This window comes from Sciurus carolinensis, chromosome 18, assembly GCF_902686445.1.
Source record: "Sciurus carolinensis chromosome 18, mSciCar1.2, whole genome shotgun sequence".
Taxonomy (NCBI): domain Eukaryota; kingdom Metazoa; phylum Chordata; class Mammalia; order Rodentia; family Sciuridae; genus Sciurus; species Sciurus carolinensis.
In genome coordinates, this window is record NC_062230.1 from 23,562,178 (window position 1) to 23,581,884 (window position 19,707).

General features: G+C 36.8%; 1 protein-coding gene across 8 annotated transcripts in view; it reads right to left on the minus strand.

Annotated features, from left to right (window-relative positions):
* Positions 1-19,707, minus strand: part of Tnrc6a (trinucleotide repeat containing adaptor 6A) — a 93,709-nt gene that overhangs the window by 46,372 nt on the left and 27,630 nt on the right. For 6 of the 8 annotated variants that reach the window (XM_047532691.1, XM_047532690.1, XM_047532689.1 and 3 more), the window contains 2 exons: positions 18,167-18,188; positions 2,201-2,632 (listed from right to left, as the gene is read on the minus strand). The exons of 1 other annotated variant lie outside the window; for it this stretch is intronic. In XM_047532691.1, coding sequence (XP_047388647.1) covers positions 2,201-2,632; positions 18,167-18,188 — 454 coding nt within the window. Of the gene's footprint in view, positions 1-2,200; positions 2,633-17,559; positions 17,687-18,166; positions 18,189-19,707 lie in introns of all 8 variants that reach the window. One more of the 8 variants, XM_047532695.1, reaches the window with a different exon arrangement.

Consider the following 19,707-nt stretch of genomic DNA (forward strand, 5'->3'; position numbering starts at 1 on the left):
TTTCCGTCATTTACTTCACTTACCTGCTGGCCCATGAAGACGTTTAGTTTACGACTTCTGATTTATGAACTATCTAATCTCATCTAGGTACTAACCTTGCTCTGACAACACTGAATGAAAGAGAAATGTATTAAAAGGGGAAAAGGAGGTGTATCTAACACTGCTCCTTTTTAGTATGAAAACCTAAAATAAATCAATGTGTGTGATGCATAGAAATTCACTTAAGTGCTAAATCCACTTCATTAACCATCTCTGTTCAAAGAAAGCCAAATGCAAATAGACAAAAACAGTTAAGATCATGTTCCCACAATTCTGAACTCCTGTAGTTATTGTCAACACACAATTTTCACATATCTGGGCTTGTGCTATTTATATGGCCTAGTACACTGTTCTTCACCGACTACTAGGCTACTTTTTAGTCTATAAAGAGAAGATGACAAGACCTAATCTGTAACACAAGAATTAAATGAGTTAATATAGCATTTGGGTTAGAGTAAGCACCCCACAAAAATCAGTCACTGGGTCATCATTATTAGTATTGATAACTCTTTAGGAGTGGGGACAGACTGGCCCCTCCAAGACTCACGACTCCTAAGGGTCCGTTCTGCAGTCAGTTTCTATTGCCATTGCTAGAAGCACATGTAAAGATATTGTAATGTAAATATGTGAAATATGCTGATAGAAGGGAATTCACAAATATTTTTTAGAAGATAAAACTGCAAATCTGATTCTTTCGGATGCTTTTGCTTCATCATCTACATTCTCTAACTGCTTTGGCATTTAATTTCAAACTGATCACTGCATCCTCCTGACTTCCATCTTAACCTCCACATTAATGCCGTCCACCTTGTGATATTCTTTTAGAAACGGGTGGGATGTTTTTTCCTCTAAGGCTTTTTGAAGACTTCTTCCTATGCCCACACCTTAGGTTTTCTTCTCATCTGAACGTATGCCTACGATGCTTTTGGGTTTTTTCAGATTCATCCTCATTTTTGAGAAACAAGATTCTTATATTTCTGTTGTTTCCATTTCAGAAACAGCTTTGCTCTTTCATTTCCAAAACTGAAAAAGCGTACTTGACAATTTTCTAAATATACTATACCGCAGCTTTGCTGTTTGTTTTCTTAATTATACCATCTTCCTTAGCCCACAGTTGAGCATACTTAAGCATTTATTGTATAAGGTTTTAACTACATTTTTTATTATGCTGATAACCAATACATTAAACCTGACTTTCCAAATGAGATTCAATTTACTAACTGCCTACTACTTGGCATTAGATGTAATATATAAACCAAACTTTTCTTGAAGAGTGCACATCTTTCTATAAATGTTATGGGGAAGATAATTTATTCAGTTTCTTAATATTAGGCACTAAGTTAGTTGCTTTAACATATCATTAAATTTAGACCTCAGAGCAACCACAGGGTTGGGCACTACAGTCTACACTAGAGATTAAGAAAGAAGGTCACAATAGTTACTTGGCCAGTCTCACACAGGTACTACATGACTAGGGGAGTGAAGATTAGATCTGAACTCAGGATGATAAATTTGTATCATTCCCAATGAAAATGTGCTGCTCTAAGTACCCATGCTAGAAAAGTCACCTCTGTGTCCTCTTCCTCTTTACCTATCACATCAGTATGTTCCCAAAGCACAGTTTGGTAGAGTCAGACAGATCTTGATGAGCCCAGAGTCTGCTACTTATAAACTGTGAAACACCATAATACAGTATAATGTACAGCGCAATACTTGGTGTATACATAAGGAAGCATGGAGGCAGAAGTGAATAACTACCTGGGGCAATCGGGAGACAGAGTGATAAGAAAATGACATCTCACGGGGTTGTACAGGATCAAATGCAATAATATGCATAACTGCACAGCACATGACTGGGTGGAAAGAGTACTCAAGTTTAGTCAGAGTCTTACAGCCTATTTTAGCTAAAAGCTTCTTGTTAAAATGGGTAGACCCTAAAGGGAGAGTAGGAGATTAAAATATTCGTTTTCAAAGTAGGAGGGCAGGTAACTTATAGCAAACATTTTAAGATTCTCCACTTGGAATTCCCTGTACGGGGATTTTTAAATTAAAGTCCAGATTTGAGAAACACAAATACAGCACCAAAAAGCCATGACGTGTAAGCTTGCTACGCTGCTAATGATGCTGAAGTCTGAGTCTCGTAAGAAATGCCTTCTCTCACCTGACTCGTCTTTGCTGTTCTGCACCTCTCCGTTATTTTGTGGCTGCTGATTTGTTACAGCACTGCTTTCTGACTGGCTGCTTAACACCTTAGCAGCAGATCCCAGGTTTGCTGCTATGACAGGAAAATGCTGACCCCTCTTTAGAAGCTGCTTATGTTCCTGGTGGCGAAATCGTGGAGGTACTTCTCGAGGATACCGAGGCAAGGCCTGTGGCTGCTGCTGCTGCTGCTGTTGCTGCTGCTGCTGCTGCAGTGGTGGTGGCGGCGGCTGCTGCTGCTGCTGCTGTTGTTGCTGTTGCTGCTGCTGCTGCTGCTGCTGATTGTTGGCTGTAGCTCGCTTGGCATTATTATTAGTGCTGGTTGCTGTGGAAGTGCCGTTATTAGAGTTGGCAGGCTGAGGCTGGCTTACACTGGGCTTTATCTGTTCTGGCACTAATCCCAACAAAAGAGAAGGGGTGGAGAAGATTAGCCAGTAAAGTACACCTTCATAGGAAGCCATCTAAATTCAAAGGCACTACAAACAACAATCCTAACAGAAGTGTGCAGGAATAGCCTCACTCACGCACTTGGGTTTTCTTAGAGGACATCAATGCCAGGACTCAAATTTTACATCCAGTGACTAACCTATTCCATAAGGGCATGGAAACTGTGGCCTTCCTGTACAGGATGATAACTCATGCTCACTATCTCCTTCCCATATTACTCTGTGATCAGCAGGTAAGTATTTATTACATAACCATGGAATTCTTAACCAAAATAATCAATGTACTGCTGGACCCAGAGGCGCATGCCTATAAGCCCAGCTACTCACTTGGGAGGCTGAGGCAGGAGGATCACAAGTTTGAGGCCAACCTTGGAAACTGAGTGAGATCCTGTCTCAAAATACAAAATATAAAATAAAAAGGACTGGGGATGTAGCTCAGTGGTAGAGCACCCCTGGATTCAATCCCTACTACTGGAAAAACAAAACACACACAAAAAAAACAAAAACAAAGAATAAATGAGTCTGTATCCTAAAAGAATCATCAATTCTCTGGTAACTATTCCTATTCTGCTTCATTTTTAATGTTTGTCCCTTTTGTAAATCTGTGGAAGACAAGAAAAGAACAAATATATAAGAAAACCTGCTGGTTTCCTCAAAAAATGGAAAATTAACAAATGTCTTTCATTGACAAACTATAAAGTCTAAACCAAAGACAAACTCACAATATGGACATAAGTACAAAGAAAACATAATGAAATCTGTGAGACTAATCAAAATTGGAGAAATAATTTGGATACTCTGCTTTAAGCAAATCTGAGAAATAAACACTTGTCTATAGATAGCATGTTACATGAACTTTGGTGTCGGGGGGGGACCCAGGTTGGGTCTTCAGGCCAAGTTGTACAAACCTGACTGAATCTGTTACCTCCACTGTGCACTGGGGAGAATCCCGAACCTTACGGAGCTCTCCGAAGGCTGAAGGTTCAATGCTTACAAAGCACACAACATAAGAGTATACAAATACTGGCTATTCTTTAAGGACTGGCACAATACGAACCTATACACTTGTAGCAGCTTAATATTTCTGTGAAATTTTGACCTATCTTCATAGATACCACTGACACATAAGTGAAGTGAAACACCTCCAAGCTACTGTGAACATACCTGGAGAAAACTGTTCAAAGGTTAAGAGTTCTAGTCCTAGAACTAGCTCTATCCTCACTCTCAGGATAACCTCTGTGTCTTTCTCCTCCATAAAGTAAGGACAGACTTGGTCAAATGGCCAGAACACTGTAACTACTCAGTTAATAACAATGACTACTGTGACCTACCTTAAGTAGTTACAAATGCCTGTAAGGTTCACCACGCTGAGATTAGAGACCTGGTCAGCTGTGTGGTTTATAACAGTCAGCAGCTTCCTCTAGCCCACTCTCAGCTCTGGAGCCTCCCCTTCTTCATGGAACAACCCAACCTCCTTATGGTCTTCCTTCTCGGAACATTTGGTGGATTCAGCCTACTAACATATTTTTGAGATGGGGTCTTGCTAAGTTTCCCAGACTGGCCTTAAAACCATGATCCCCCTGCCTCATGTTCCCAAGTAGGCGAGATTACAGGTCCAAGCCACCATATCCAGCTTACTATTTTTTTAAAAATATTTTTAGTTGTAGATGAACACAGCAACTCTGTTTATTTTTTATGTGGTGCTTGAGGATTGAACCCAGTGCCTCACATACGTGAGGCAAGTGCTCTACCACTGAGCCACAACCTCAGCCCAGCTAACTAATTTTTAATAATGATCTTGGCCTCTTATTTGCTTCAACGTGACTTTCATTTTTAAAGGAATACACCAGTTTTTCTATAGTGAAAAATTACCTGCATTCTACCTATGGCTTGGCCTCCTTTCCATTCTTCCTGATGCTCACTGACAACCCTCTTATAATTTGTCAAGTGCTTTCTGGTTCTAATTACTTTATGTACTGAAATGGTCACCCAGACAATTTGATGTTCCCAATATACAGCCATGATGCACATTCTCCTTTGTGTCTCACACTTGGTAACAAGCAAATATTAGTTATCAAAAACACATTAAATAAGAATAATGCACTAGAATATTCTAAAGTGTCTCAAAAAGAAAGGAAGATAAAGTACAAGTAACTATGAAATCATGGGGAACATGAAAACTGTAACTCAGCTTCTACATGCTTATACTAGTAGACTTGGCCTGGTATCTGGCAATTAAATGTAAGTTGAAGGTGGTGTAGTTAGCCGCTACTGCAATATAACCTTGTTTGACATTTATTACCGAAAGACTGAAAGATTCTTTAAAACAAAAACAAATAAACAACAAAAAAAAAAGTGACAATAAATTTATACCCAAAACAATGTGGTATTCATGGGAGAAAGCAATAAGCAAATAATCTTTAAATATTCAAAGAACGAATATTTAAATATTCCTGTTTAAATAGCCTGTTTGCTAGCACTGTGAATGACCTACATAAAGACATGTATAAGAACCCTAACACTAAATCAAAAAAGTGACCAGGAACTCAGAGCAATATCTACTTAGCCACCCCACCCCTAGCTCAAACTCCAATAAATGGTACACTTTTCAGCCATTAAAGTAAAGTACCATATGGAAAACCAGGCTGAGAAAGCAACTCACTTCTGGGTCCAGAAAAACTCGCTAAAAGTAGCAAAGCAATTAAGACAACGTAACTATTAACCCTAAATTTTCACTATATATTCTGAAGTAGAATTCCGGATATAAAATGAATAAAGAAGAAGCTAAAAGTGGGTAAATACAGGAGATAAAGAGTTGCTGGGTAACATATAAATACTGGACAATTCTAACTATTATATTATGCATAGTTTTAAAAAATTAAGTTAATCATATCAGTAAGCACCTAAACCATTAATAGGAGAAAAAAATGAAAATTAGAAATTTTTCCATTTAAAAGACAAAGGAAATGAAATTTGAAAAAATCAAAATTGTGGTTAATACAAAACACAAAAGATGTTAAGAATAAGTTTCAAAATACCTGTAATTACAGTAAACATAAAGGAGTAAAATTCATTTGTTAAAAAGACAAAACTTCTTTAATGGAGTTAAGAGAAGAAAAACATATTTAAGGCAAATACTTTGCAAAAAGTACTCTTAAAACAATGCAGGAAGTGGGGAGCATGGAGAAATATATACCACCAAGAAATGCTAAGGAAAGCTAAAATGAAAACAGAATATCAGACAAGAGAAAATTCCAAAGAGAAGCATTATAAAAGATGAATTTTATATTAGCAAAACAAGTTAAAAAAAAAAAAAAAAAAAAAAAGAGCAAGTAAGAACTTTTATATGCCAAACCTCATAGTACCAAAACATGTAAATCAAATGGAGAGAGAAAAAGACTCAAAAAAACAAAACCATGTACCTTGACAGCAGTTAGGACAGTATCTTTTTGACAAGCACCCATGAAAGTAAAAAATTAACACACACACACAACACTAATAAATAAAAGAGAATAAAAATACAGGTAAAATTTCTGGATTGCAATACAACATCACCAGAAATGACAAAACTTGTACATAAAGCTGCCTTAAATAAATATGAGTTGAAAAGGAAATAAATACCAAAACTGCAGGGTTATTTAAAAAAATAACAGTAAAACACTAAATACATTTTTAGACACAGCTAAACCAACAAAGAAAAATTCATAGCCTAATTATTTCCAACAAATGAAAAAGAATATAAAGCATCCAACTCAAGAATGCAAAAAAAGCAGTAAAAGAAGCAGAAAGAAGGAATCAGTAAAGATAAAAATAGAAATCTGTTGCTTTAAGGGTGAAGCTGTAAGCTCAAGGCATGCTTATATGGAAATAGCTAACATTTTAATATGAAAATGAAAAAAAGATGATTTTTCTAAAATTAAGATATTTCTTTATACATGTTTAAATTGTTGCAGAGCACATCGATACCAAGATAATATTTTTGCCAATACATCAAATGAAATCTTAGTAATCCCAAGCAATGGGAACAAAAAGAAGAGATAACAGTACTAGGAATGAAAAAGGAAGGCATAATTTCAAATCTAGACATTATGGAAAGACAAGAAAATATTGTGTACAATTTATACAAATAAAACAGAAAATCCAGCTAAACTCTTTCTGTAAAAGAATGACAGTAAACAAACATTGTAGGCTTTGTGGACCATATCGTCTCTGATACAACTACTCCATTCAGTCACCTTAACACAAAGGCAGCGATAAACAGGTAAATAAACAGATGTGACTGAATTCCAATCAAATTTCACATACAAAACTAGGCGGCGGCCATAGTTGGCCCACAGGTGGTCCTGTCCCAGTCCCTGCTCTACAAGATCTAATTTACCAAAATAGGCTCATAGAAGAATGGAAGGTCGGGCTGGGGAGATAGCTCAGTTGGTAGAGTGCTTGCCTTGCAAGCACGAGGCCCTGGGTTCGATTCCCCAGCACCGCAAAAAAAAAAAAAAAAAGAATGGAAGGTCCTCTAATCTAAGACACTGAAAAGGTCCTTTAAGATTTACCCCTCTCAGAGGCACTGGGCTGGATGATTCTGGGGTGCAGGGAGGTGTCAGGCAGGCAGACACACCAATAAGAAGAGGGTGTGGGGGAACACCTTCAGGAACCCTGACCCTGCAGTGGACATGCACTGTCAAGGGCTGGTTCCTTATTCTTCCTCCACTCTACCACTGGCATTATCAGTACCATGCACAGCAAGTGCACAAGACTCAACAATGTGAGAACTGACAGCATCCACAGAGCAGCAGAGGGCAATGCTGAGTATGTGTGACACAGTAGAGCACTGACTTTCAAGAGGTGAAATAACGGGGAGCTAGGAAAGAAGATGGGCCAGAGAAAGACCAAGAGAAAGACGATGGTGACAGTAACTGGTCAGCATGCTGCTGAATAAATCAGCACTTGTAAATAAATCTCTGCTCTACAGAAAATCTAGAGCCAGCTTGTACAGAACCAGATAGGCACAGTCAGTATGGAAGGACATCTAATGAGTCCTAACATTACACTGTCTAAACACAACAAAAAATATTTTAAAGGAATTTCATTCACCAAGTAAAAAACACATAAAGTTAGATTTTTACTGTTTTATTTTGGTCATGCTATGTCACAACTGACTTATTTCACAGGTTAAAGGAGCTGGGCAAAATTTGAATTGGCCCAGAAATTTAAAAATGAACTACTCAAAGAATGTAAACCAACATTTTCTTCAACTGTGCTCTAAATCAGGACCTCTGTGAAACAACAAAACAAACCTACTCCACAAATTATTAACTTTTGCTAAATTTTACTACTTATGAGTTTTCCAGTATTTCATGTTAAAGTATGTTCTGTAAGTCTAAAACTATTCTAAAATATACAGTCTATTAATTAAAAAAATATATAGCAGTTGTCTTATGTTCATGTGAAAAATCAAGACTACATGACAATACCTAGTACTAAAGATACCAAGTGTTAAATCTGTAAAAAAAAAAAAAAACTTTAACCAATATTTACTTCTTTAATCTTTAAAATAACACTTTAAAATGTCATTTTAACCAATTTATTTCAGAAAATAACGAACTTGACTATCTACTAGTTGAACAGAAACAATTTAAATATTAATCATTAATTATCTTTGATTACTACTAAGCTCCAAAACATCATGCCTTGATATCTTAAGCTGTACATTATTGCTATCTTTCAACAATTTAAGCTTTATAAAAAGAGCTTTCAAGCTGGGTGTGATGGCTCATGCCTGTAATCCCAACCAGGGAGGCTGAGGCGGGAGGAAGGTAAGTTTGAAGTCAGCATCAGCAACTTAGGAAGACCCTGTCTCAAAATTAATAATAAAAAGGGCAGGAGATATACCTCAGTGGTAGAACACCCCGAGTTCAATGCCTAACACTGGAAAACAAACAGTCAACTTCATTTTCATATTGGCTACACTATAAATCTTCTAAAATATTGACAGAAATGATAGGTATAGTATACAAAAGGTTATTTTAACATATGATGTCACTTTAACAGAATAAAGTCTTAAACTGACCTCAGAAAATAAAAACAACATAGAATAGCATTTCAATTATTGAAAGAACTGGAAAAGTTAAAACTACCAGCTAAAGATATTATTTATATCTATATATCTATAGAATATATAGTGCTTCTAAATACTTCTTTTGGCAAACTTAATAGATCAAACTTTAATAGATCTACTATTTCTAATCTCGATCTGGGTCACTGTATGGAAAATAAAACCATCAGGTTAGTCTTTGAAAACAAGCTGGCACAAAAGCTCTTCAGAAAATGTTACTCTCACCTAAGAGCAACAATTTAGGATTTTCCTAAGTATTTCTCTTTTATTATATTAAGAAAAAATTTTCTGTTTTTCAGCAAATGAAATTGGGTATTAACAAAATAAAAGTATACTGAACAATTAGAAATTTAGATATTCAAAAATTATAGGACAGAATTTCTACCTGTCAAATAACTAGGTTAAACTCTGCATGCTTGATGCTTAAAAAATTCTTAAAGTACAATTGTTCAAAATGATACTTTTATAAAAGTCATCTACAGATAAATAGCTTTAAAATCTTCATCACATATTGTTTGATGCTTCTAAGAGCCACAAAATAAAATCCTTGTAGACAGAAGAAAATTTAACTTGCAACAAACTAGCATATTTCAAATTTGACTGTTTATCAGGCAACAACATCACATCTTTCTGCTCTGTTAATGTTTCTAACTGTGACTGTAGGCTCTTTAAATCTCCAAATCAATTATTCTTGCTGCTCCACTAAAATAAGGTAGCTTTCAAAAATACTCACATTTAAAAAGCTATCTAATGATAGAGGAAGAGCAAACAAGTCTGGGTGAAAACGATTCTTCCAGCTTTCTTGATGAACAGCAGCAGTGTTATCTCACGGCACAGATTTTCAAAAGAAACAAACCTGATGAGAACTTCAAAGTAGATTAGAAAATTCTCTACAGCATGAAATTCCAAAGAAAGGTGTTTCCAACTTCTGTTGCTTTCCCACTCTGCAGCTTTCAGCAGGAAGGGCAGGGAAAGCACAGTGTCACTTCACTGCTACAGAAGTACTAGCTGCCAACTTCTCCGGTATTTGAGGCCCAATAACTTGAATTCTATCTCATTCTATTTTAAGGAAGGTCAGAAGGGGAAAAGAGGATCAGCTAGTTGAACAATGCAAAGAGCAGTTTTATTTAAGTAAAATCGGTCTATACATCAAATTTACTTAAAATGCAAACATTGCACTAGTATAAAAATCATTTTCTTGCTCATTAATAAGTACGCTGAGTGATTTATAATATATACATTTCCTGGCATGTATTAATTCCAGTCAGCTCTGGAATGCTGAAGGGTACAGAGGGAAAGTCTGATTTTTAAGCTGACATAACTTAAGATGCAATACTAACATTTTTCCTGAGGATAAATGGCCATAATTTTAAGTCACCAACAAAATCTGAAAACCACGAAATGCTTGCCAATCCTCTTAATTCTTAGTAAGTAGTTTGAATTGAATTGCTCTTTGAAAACCAAGATTTAAAAACTTACATGAAATGTAACAAACTTCTCAATACAGGCACAAGGAAATCTTATTTCTGTTGAAATATATTGGTATTTTCTAAGGAAAAATACCAAACAGCAAGGTATCATAGAACAATCAGTTCAAAATTAGATATCAATTTAAAAATTGATATAAAATTGAATTCACTTAGTTTTAATTCACCTCACAAATTCTACAAAAATAAAAGGTATACGTTTTTTGTGTGTTTTAGGGAAACGCCAGTTCTGGTCCCTCAAGGGACTCTTACATTCCTATACATATCTCTCTCTGCCACTTGAGTTACCAACACAAAGAAAAACAGCTAATCTGTCTTATTACAATTCTCCACGTCTAGATCACTCAAGATTTCCCTGAGTTTTTTCATTAAGGAAACTCAGAATAAAACCACCCTATTACTGAACTCTGCTCTTCAGCAAAATGAGCAAGTTAAATCTGTTGTGAAGTATAAGATCTTCTTTTAGAGATGGAGGACACTCACTATGTTTATAACACAGCACCCACTTCTAAAACCTGTGTTTAATCCACTCATTGAATCTTGTCCAAATATATGATTCAGAGAAGTGGGACAAAGATATGTTTTCCAGGTACAGAAACGCCCTTACAAAAGGGGGAAAAAATTAGACTGTCCTTAATTCTCTCTGGTAACATATGACTCTAGAACGCTGATCCCAAAATTTGCTTGGTTAAAACTATTAGAGCCTCATAATATTTACTAATCTGAATCTCTCTTTTTTAAAACCAATATCACATTGCAGTTTCACTGTCTGAATAACTTTGGCAATGTGTTCTAGAAGATTGTGCAGCAACATCTAGAGAGCTCTGGCTTCCATTTGTGACTCAAAAGTAAGTAGAGTAAGTAAATAAGATATCACTGAAAAATTCAGCTAGAAGTTAGTAGCAGAACACCATAATCGTCTCAAACAATTTTTTTTTAATTCAAAGGAAAGTTCCAGAGTCAGAGATAATAAAGGAAATAAAGGAATTATCTTAAATCACTGAAGATGTGAATTATTTAAGAAACACAGGATGGTGCTGGGCATGGTGGAGCACACCTGTAATCTCAGCAGCTGAGGAAGTTGAGGCAGGAGGATCGATTTTGAGTTCTAGACAAACCTCAGCAAATCAGTGAGGCCCTAAGCAATTTATTGACAGTAAAATGAAAAAGTGCTGGGGATGTGGCTCAGGGATTAAATGCCTTTGGGTTCAACCCTCAGTAGAAAGAGAGAGAGAGAGAGGAAGAAAGAAAGAGGAAAGAAGAAGAAGAAAGAAAGAAAGAAAGAAAGAAAGAAAGAAAGAAAGAAAGAAAGAAAGAAAGAAAGAAAGAAAGAAAGAAAGAAAGAGGGAGGGAGGGAAGGAAAGAAACCCCAAAAATATGAAAAACAAGATGGTTAATTTATTTTAATAAGAAAAAAAATTCTATATAAAAATAAAATTCAAAACATTGTCTAAAAGAACTTTAAGAAAACAAACATCTGAGCCAAAATATTTTCTAAATCTGGATAAACGGCTGGATTTTCTTCACATCAAAATGAGTCAGGAAATCAAAAATTAAAAACTAGCAAGATTGACCAAATACAATTATTCTGTGTAGAGATGTATTTTATTTTTTCAAATATGTGTACATTCCAAATTAAAATGCAAACTTTTGGAAAATATTTGTCCTCTGGAACAAATAAAAGAGATTCATTCTCTCCCCTCATATTTCTCACCTCCACTTTCCCTAAACCAAAGGGAAGAGCTCTGTACTATTTAGGAATACTAGCCCCAACTTAGGGAAGCACCCAATACAGTCGCTGAAGTTCATTACTAGAGTCCCTGCTAATAGGATAAGTTACATAATTTTGCTTTCCTCCTTCTGAACACAACTGTGCAACTTCTGTGAATGCATACCCTGGGCCAGTGCCAGACCCAAATTTAGATGTCTTACCTGCTACCTTATCTTCAAAATAATTTCAGACATATGATATAGTCTATAATGCTGAAAATACTTCCATCAAAAAAACTACATGAAACATTAATCAGATTATACAATAAGTTCATGAATACTGCTAACAAAAACTCTTAAAGAGCTAAAAGGGCAAATGGTAAAAAGAAAAAAGTACAAGTGATTAAACATGTTACATTTTACCAGTAAACAAATATTACTCAAAACAATAATACACCAGTCTTGCTCTACCAAATTTACAAAAATGTTTTATCCCATTCTGATGCTGTAAGACACATTCCTCGTACTAAGGCAGAGACACTGCACTGTGATTCACTCTTCCCAGGTTGCCTTCTACCTTAATGGGAGGAAAAAGCAAATCATTTGGGTGAGAGAATCTGAGAGCATGCTGTTCCAAAGGGTTGTAAGACTGCAAGGACACTGCAAAACCACAGTGATGCAATTAAAATTTACTAAATATCAGCTAGATGCCAGGCGTTACAGCTGTTCTCTCTTTATCCTCACCATAATTATATGCATTTAAAATATTACCCTCTTACAGAGGAGGCAACTAAGGCTCAGAAGAAGGCTGGCCATGCACAAACATCGAGCAAACAGAACTAAATCTAAAACCAAAGTTCACCCCCAAACAAACCTTCCCTCTAGTATTCATCAAATTTCACCTTAACTGTAAGAGTAAAAACAAATTCTCTAACAGAGGAATGGTTAATTTTGGATTAATCGTTTTAAAATCATTTCACAGGCATTAAAGGTGATTTATTAAGACTAACACATGAATGCATGCTCAATGAGTTAACATTAAAGGAAAAAAAGAGAGGGACAGAATGCAACCAAGGTCTGTGTTCATTCCACTAGGCCAGCCATAGTTTAGATTTTAACGCAAAATGCTGCTGTCCGAAAGCAGCAAGTCAAGAATTTCTATCAGTATACACAAAAATGGTATGTCTATTATACACTGAGCATTTACTACTCTCCAGGCCCATGATTTATGTTCTAGATATCATTTCATTCCCAAAACATTTAAATAGGCTGAATCATCTCCTTTTAAGAGGGGCAAATTGAATTTAAAAGTTAAGAAACTTATCCAAGATCACAGAAAGAAGCACTGCAAAATTAACAGTTAAACTCAAGTCTATCTAACTCAGAAGCCTGAGCTTCTAACCATCATACTGTGTCTGTGTTAAAATTCCAGGATTATCTTTAGTGGCTGACTCAACGTCTCATGTCTCTAGCCAAATCTGCCACCTCTAAGCCGTTCTCCTCAAATACCTTCTCCTTATGGCTACTGTACTGGGAAAACGCTCACTCAGCATGCTTTTTCTCATTCTGAGATAGACAATACTTTCATTAGAATTAAAAGGATACAAAAGTACAAACTAAACACAGATAAACAAATTAGGGTATAGACAGTGTTTTACCCTAGCCTAGAGGATCTGTAATTGGTTTTAATTGAAAAGGCTACTTACTCTTCCTAATCCATCCTTAATTCTCTACTAAAATTTAAACCAGAAGGCTCCTGACTTGTTTTCCTAGAAACAAGGGGAAGACCTAATTATTGCCAACATAGAATCTTGGCTCAAGACATAATTCTTGGATACTCCCACAAATCTTCAACAACTGTGGGCCCCTAACGAGTTTGTTTGTTTGTTTGTTTATTTATTTTTGCGGTGCTGGGGATTAGAACCTAGGGCCTTGTGCTTCAAGGTCACCACAGCAACTGAGAGCCTGTCTTAAAATGTAAGAAGGGATGGGGTCAGAGTTCAGTGGCAAGCACTCTACCAACTGAGCTATATCCCCAGCCCAAACCGAGTTTATTAACAGTAGACTACTACTAACTATTCACTTTTCTCCTTTTTACTTCCTGCTGCTTTGTTCTGTTCAGTCTGATCACAGACAACTGAAGACAAATGAAATCTTTCATTTCTACCATTTTAAATCTAGTAGCATTATAAGCAAAACCATCTACATTTGTTGGAAACAAAGATTTTTGCCTGAAGTCAAAAGGTGTCCTCAGCATTCCTCACAACCTTATTCAGTACATAAATCTAGATTGACACGTATAAATATATGTATTTTCCTTTCTTAAGAAGAAAAATGGTGACTTTGATATACCTAAAAAATAATAATTTCCCACAGAAGTAGAAGGCTATTTTTCCCCATCGTGTTAGTACCGGGCTACAAATATTGTTTCATACCTCAAAGACAACTTCCACAGGAAGAAAAACATCTATTAGTAAAGTCCTAGTTAGTAATAACCTCTGCTTCCATTTCAAAAAAAATAAGCACACATTCATCTTTACATTATTTCATAAAGTCAAAGTAGTATCATGGCATATTAGGGATCAGACCCTAGTCTAATGCTACTGAATATCAGCCTACAAAAGACATGATCTCTACCATGTAGACACTGGACAAAAACACTGAACTGCACCCAATGCTAACAGTAGACCCTCCCAACCTGTGTGACATAAATGAGTTATAGGTGACCGCAGGGAGGAGCATATCAGAGTCTGAGGGGACCAACCAGGCTTTGTCATCAAGAAACTCAAGATCTAATTGGTTCTCAAAAAATTAAAAAACAGCCAGGTGCCGTGGTGCAAGCTTGTAATCTCAGCAACTAGGAGGCCTAGATAGCAGGATCACAAGTTCAAGGTCACCACAGCAACTGAGAGCCTGTCTTAAAATGTAAGAAGGGATGGGGTCAGAGTTCAGTGGTAAAGTGTTCTTGGGTTAAATCCCCAGTACCACCCCCAAACAAATAAATAAAAATAAAAAAATAGAACTACCATATGACCTAGCAGCCCCTCTTCTGGGTATGTACCCAAACGTCGAAATGAACTCAGCACCTCGTGGAAGCTCTGTGCCCCATGCTTACTGCAACATCATTCAAATAGCCAACATACGGAAGAGACCTGGGTGCCTGCTGACAGCTGACGAATAAAGAAATCATGGCATACTTAAACACTGGAGTATTTTTCACCATTAAAAAAATCTTGCCATTTGTGTCAACAGGGATGCACTGAAGGACATTTAGAAACAGAGAGCAGGACAGGTGTGACCACAGGGAGAGTGAGGGGGATTGGGGAGATGTAAGCCAAGGGCACAAGGCTGCAATTCCATAGGACAAACAGGTGTGGTGCTAACGTACAGCACAGGGAACACAGTTAACATTATAATATATACTGGGAATTTACTAAAACATAGATTTCAAGTTCTCTTAACACCAAAAGTAAAAAGACAACTATGTGGGATGATGAATATGTCATCTTGTTTGACTGTAGTATTCATTTCTCTATGTGTATTTATATCAAAAACAGTAGCACTGTGTGGGCCAAAACGCATAAACATCACATAGACACAAACACAGCACAAAAATAAAACACATTTTTATGAATTAAAAAAATGTGGTTGATTATGAGGAGAGCAAAACACCACAACGGATTTGCAAGTGAGTCTCATATACTTAGTCCAACATTCTCAGAGTTGTGGAAAATCTAAAAACAAGATCTGAATATTTAGATTTCATGTAAGGATGCAAAAGGATGACTTGTATTTGGAAAGATATAAACAGTAGCTACTCAAAGATCGTGCTGGAGGAACAAATACCCACGGATCAGCCAACAGTACAAGAGAGGATACAATCAAGTGCCCAAATTTAAGATGTGTCATAAAACCCTACTAAATGGGAAAGGGAAAGATGGATGGAAGTTGGAGTAACCCACTGGAAGATGAACTGAGAGGTTCAGAAAAGCTAAGAGGCATGGTTAAGACATCCTTGCTTGAGAAACTGAATCAAAAAGAAAACAAGAATAAACATCAAGGAATAAAAATGCTCTAAAAAGTATAAAGGAGTGGTAGGGAAACAGATTGGTTACAACATGGAGGTTCAGAACAAGAGAGGCCCTTAAAGCCAAGCAGAGTGGTTGGTCTTGAAGCAGGAAAAACTAGGGCCAACTTAATATTCCAAAATAGGCAGGTGGGCTGAGGAAAGCGGAATTTTAGGAAAACTAATTTGGCAACATTCCTTCCTATATTCCACATCCCTTAAACATCTGGATTCAAAGTCACAGTCTCAGCTTCAATTCCTCTCTCCTGATATCAACCGTTGCCAGTTCTGCTGATCACGCTTCACCCTTCTCTCATCCTTCTTTCACACCACAGTTCGAGCCCCCACTGCCTCTCTCCGAGTCTCCCTCTCTGATCTCACTTCTACTGGTGACACTGGACTACGCATTCCTGAAGCACAGCTTAAGACCACGACACTCAATGCAAACATCTCTGCTGGCTCTCTGCTCCTGGAGCAGCATTGAGCCCACAGATCCCCATTCCTCTCAGGCCTATATTCTGTCACTCCCTGCATACCTCTATGTTAGAGACTCAACCCACAAGGTCTTATCCACCTGCCTCTTCTGCCCAGAATGCACTTCTCCTCTCAGCTCAATCTTTTAAATCCATACCCACTGACAGCTGAAAAGGCTATTTGGAGGTGGGGCCCAGTTAGGAAGCAGGTCACTGGAAGTACAACTTTGAAGGGTCTATCTTCTCCCGGATCCCCTCAACCTCCCGCACCTCCTCCCTCTTCCTAACCCCACTCTGTTTCTTGGTTGCCAGGAGTTGAGTAGTTCTCCGCCACACCCTTCCAGCATGATGTCCTGCCCAAACAATGCAACAGGGCAGTCAACCATGGACGGAAACCTCTTAGACCGTAAGACAAAATAAATCTTTCTTCTTTAGGTTGTTTTTCTTAGGTATTTTATTACAGTGAAAAAAGTTAACACAATATAAATGGCATATGAAGCGTTCTTTGACCTGTCCCCTATCTGTCTCTTCACCCTCAACTCTCCTAATTCACTGGAGGCATTTAATGCTTCAGGAATACTACTACTGCATATAACATCACATTATTTTTTTCTCTGTGTCCTGAATGGTGCTAATTCCTTTGCCATTTTACTCTTTCTCTGGTCATTTCATCTTATAAGATTCCTAATCTCAAGGAGCTCTTCCTTAACCTTTGTGTTAGGTTAATTATCCCTCCTCTGTGCACCTTGAAAACTTGACTCTTTAGACAAATCACATTATATTATACTGCTTAGGTATGGCTGTACACTGTTGCACTTTCTCCAATAAAATATAAGCTACTTATTCACTCTAATACAATTGCACCCAATAAATGTCACTTTAACTAATGTTGACCTCAAATAAAGACAGGCAATACTGTGAATGAACATACTAATGAAATGCAGAGACCACACTTCTGATACAGCTAAAGATGACAACTGGTAACACTGAGGTCTAACAAGTTCAGTCTCTGTGAGCCTTACACCTTTCATCACCAAGTAGTCAGCTTCTGGGAGGGTGAAGGGCTCCTGAGTCAGGGTCTGAGGAATTAGGCTCCTGTTTCCTTCTCACCCTCATGTCTTCTGCTTAGGGTGTACTGGGTGCTGCTGGACCTGGTTCAACGACCACAAGGTTAGCAATATCATTGTGTTAATGTAGAGATGAATGTAACTATTGTGTCTTCTAGAAGGAATGGGGGCAACGTTAAAACAGAGAACAAGGAATAAAGCAGGTAGAACCCCAAGGGATGGAATGGGATCCTAGAGATAGCACCATCCAAAGACCTTGAGATGGAAGACTGAAGGAAAGCTATGTGTGGTAAAAGACCCAGAACAAGGGAGTATGCTAGGAAGCAGTGTTTATCCACAAGACGGCTTAAATGATAGTATATTCTAAAAGTGGTAACATACACCACGATAAAGCATAAAATCCTAAAGGAGGACTCCACAGTAATGTCCCTGAAGAAGTCTGTTCCCACCCCTGTTTCTTTCACACTCTTCTCTCCCATCCTGGAGGTGAATAAAAATGCATGTAAACAACCTTACTTTAGTGGGGTGGGGTGGGGGAGAATAAAAAAATAGCTTTAAACGTACCTTTGATTTTTTGTTCAGTGGCCTAAAATAAAAACAAACAAACAAAAAACAATGTAAATATGAAACTGAAAGAAATGGATTGTTATGATAAAAATGCTTATATTACTATTATATAAAACATTCGCTTTTATTTAAAAAAGGAATTTGTTACTTAGATGAACTGCAGAGGAAAAGATATGCAAAGAAAGCATGCTTTTTCCACAGATGCGCCCCATTTTCCCTGATACTACATTCATTTAAAAAAAAAAATGTGTAACATTTCTTTAAACATAAAGCATAGACAACACTATATGACCATATTTAATTTTTAAAATGGGAGCTGCACTTTTCTCATCATTTACTTTGAAAATCATTTTTATGTAATTGTCACCCTCATATATAATGGATTTAATAAACCTCTGCATGTTTAAATGGCTTCGAAATTTGTTACAAATGATAAAAGACAAATTAAGTTTTAAGAAAAGCTGCATATAATCACTTTGGCCAAACTAGTTTTAAATTTAACTCCTGGAGGGTAAGTTACAATTACAGTTAAACATAGTCAACTTTTAAGTATCTGTGAGTGGGAAAAATCTTCAAACTAATGTCACTTCTGACACATCTGACAATTATTCAAATTACTGTGATCAGAAGCTGAACTGACATGAACTCTGCTCTCCAGCGCCTGCTCTGACTTTCACTGGTTTTTGACACAGGACTAAAGAGAAGGGTTGGAGGACAGCGGGGTTGCCTCAGGGCAACTAACCCGAATTTCCAAGGGCCCCAAGAACTTTAGACAAGAGGGTCCGGAGTAAAAACCAACCTTTTCATAAGACCAACTGTACAGGAGACACAAGAACAGGCAGGCAGATGAGGAAAGACTGAGTAATGAATAACTGAATAACCAGGAATTATTTCTAAATGAAGATAAGCCAGTCATGGCAATTCATTTGGGTTGTTCATATTATTAAATTACCAAAAATTCAATTTTAATTATATCATTATAGATATATATGGTAAAAACTGTAATGATTATTCTAATATTGAAGTCACACCAAATATGAATCTTTCCCTGGGGGCTGATCCTAGATACTGAAGTGCTTTATCAAGTTTTAAAGCACTAGAGATTCATAAGTTAATGGAGGCCCATCTTTTGCTCTATGGATAAAAATTAAAAAAAAAAAAAAAAAGCGATGAGAGGACAATTTTAAAAGAGCAACTCGCTTGACAACACTTATTTCTGGGAAAAGTCATTTTTAAAAATCTGACAATAGAAGAAAACAAACAGAATTTAGTAAGAACACTTCTAAATATCTGAAGTATCATGTCAAATAACATGATACATAATTTCCTGAAGCCAAAGAATTAGTATAAAAATTGTATTCCCTGTCGAAAACTTAAAAAACAAAAAACTTAACTTGGTCTTTTCCAAAGGAAACTAAATTGCAGGACACAAAAACCATGACCACATTATTAAAATTCAAGATACACAGTGTTGCTCCTCTGAGTCTCATAATATAAAGGTTATGTGCGGGCAACTCCTTTGGAAAAACTCTTCTATG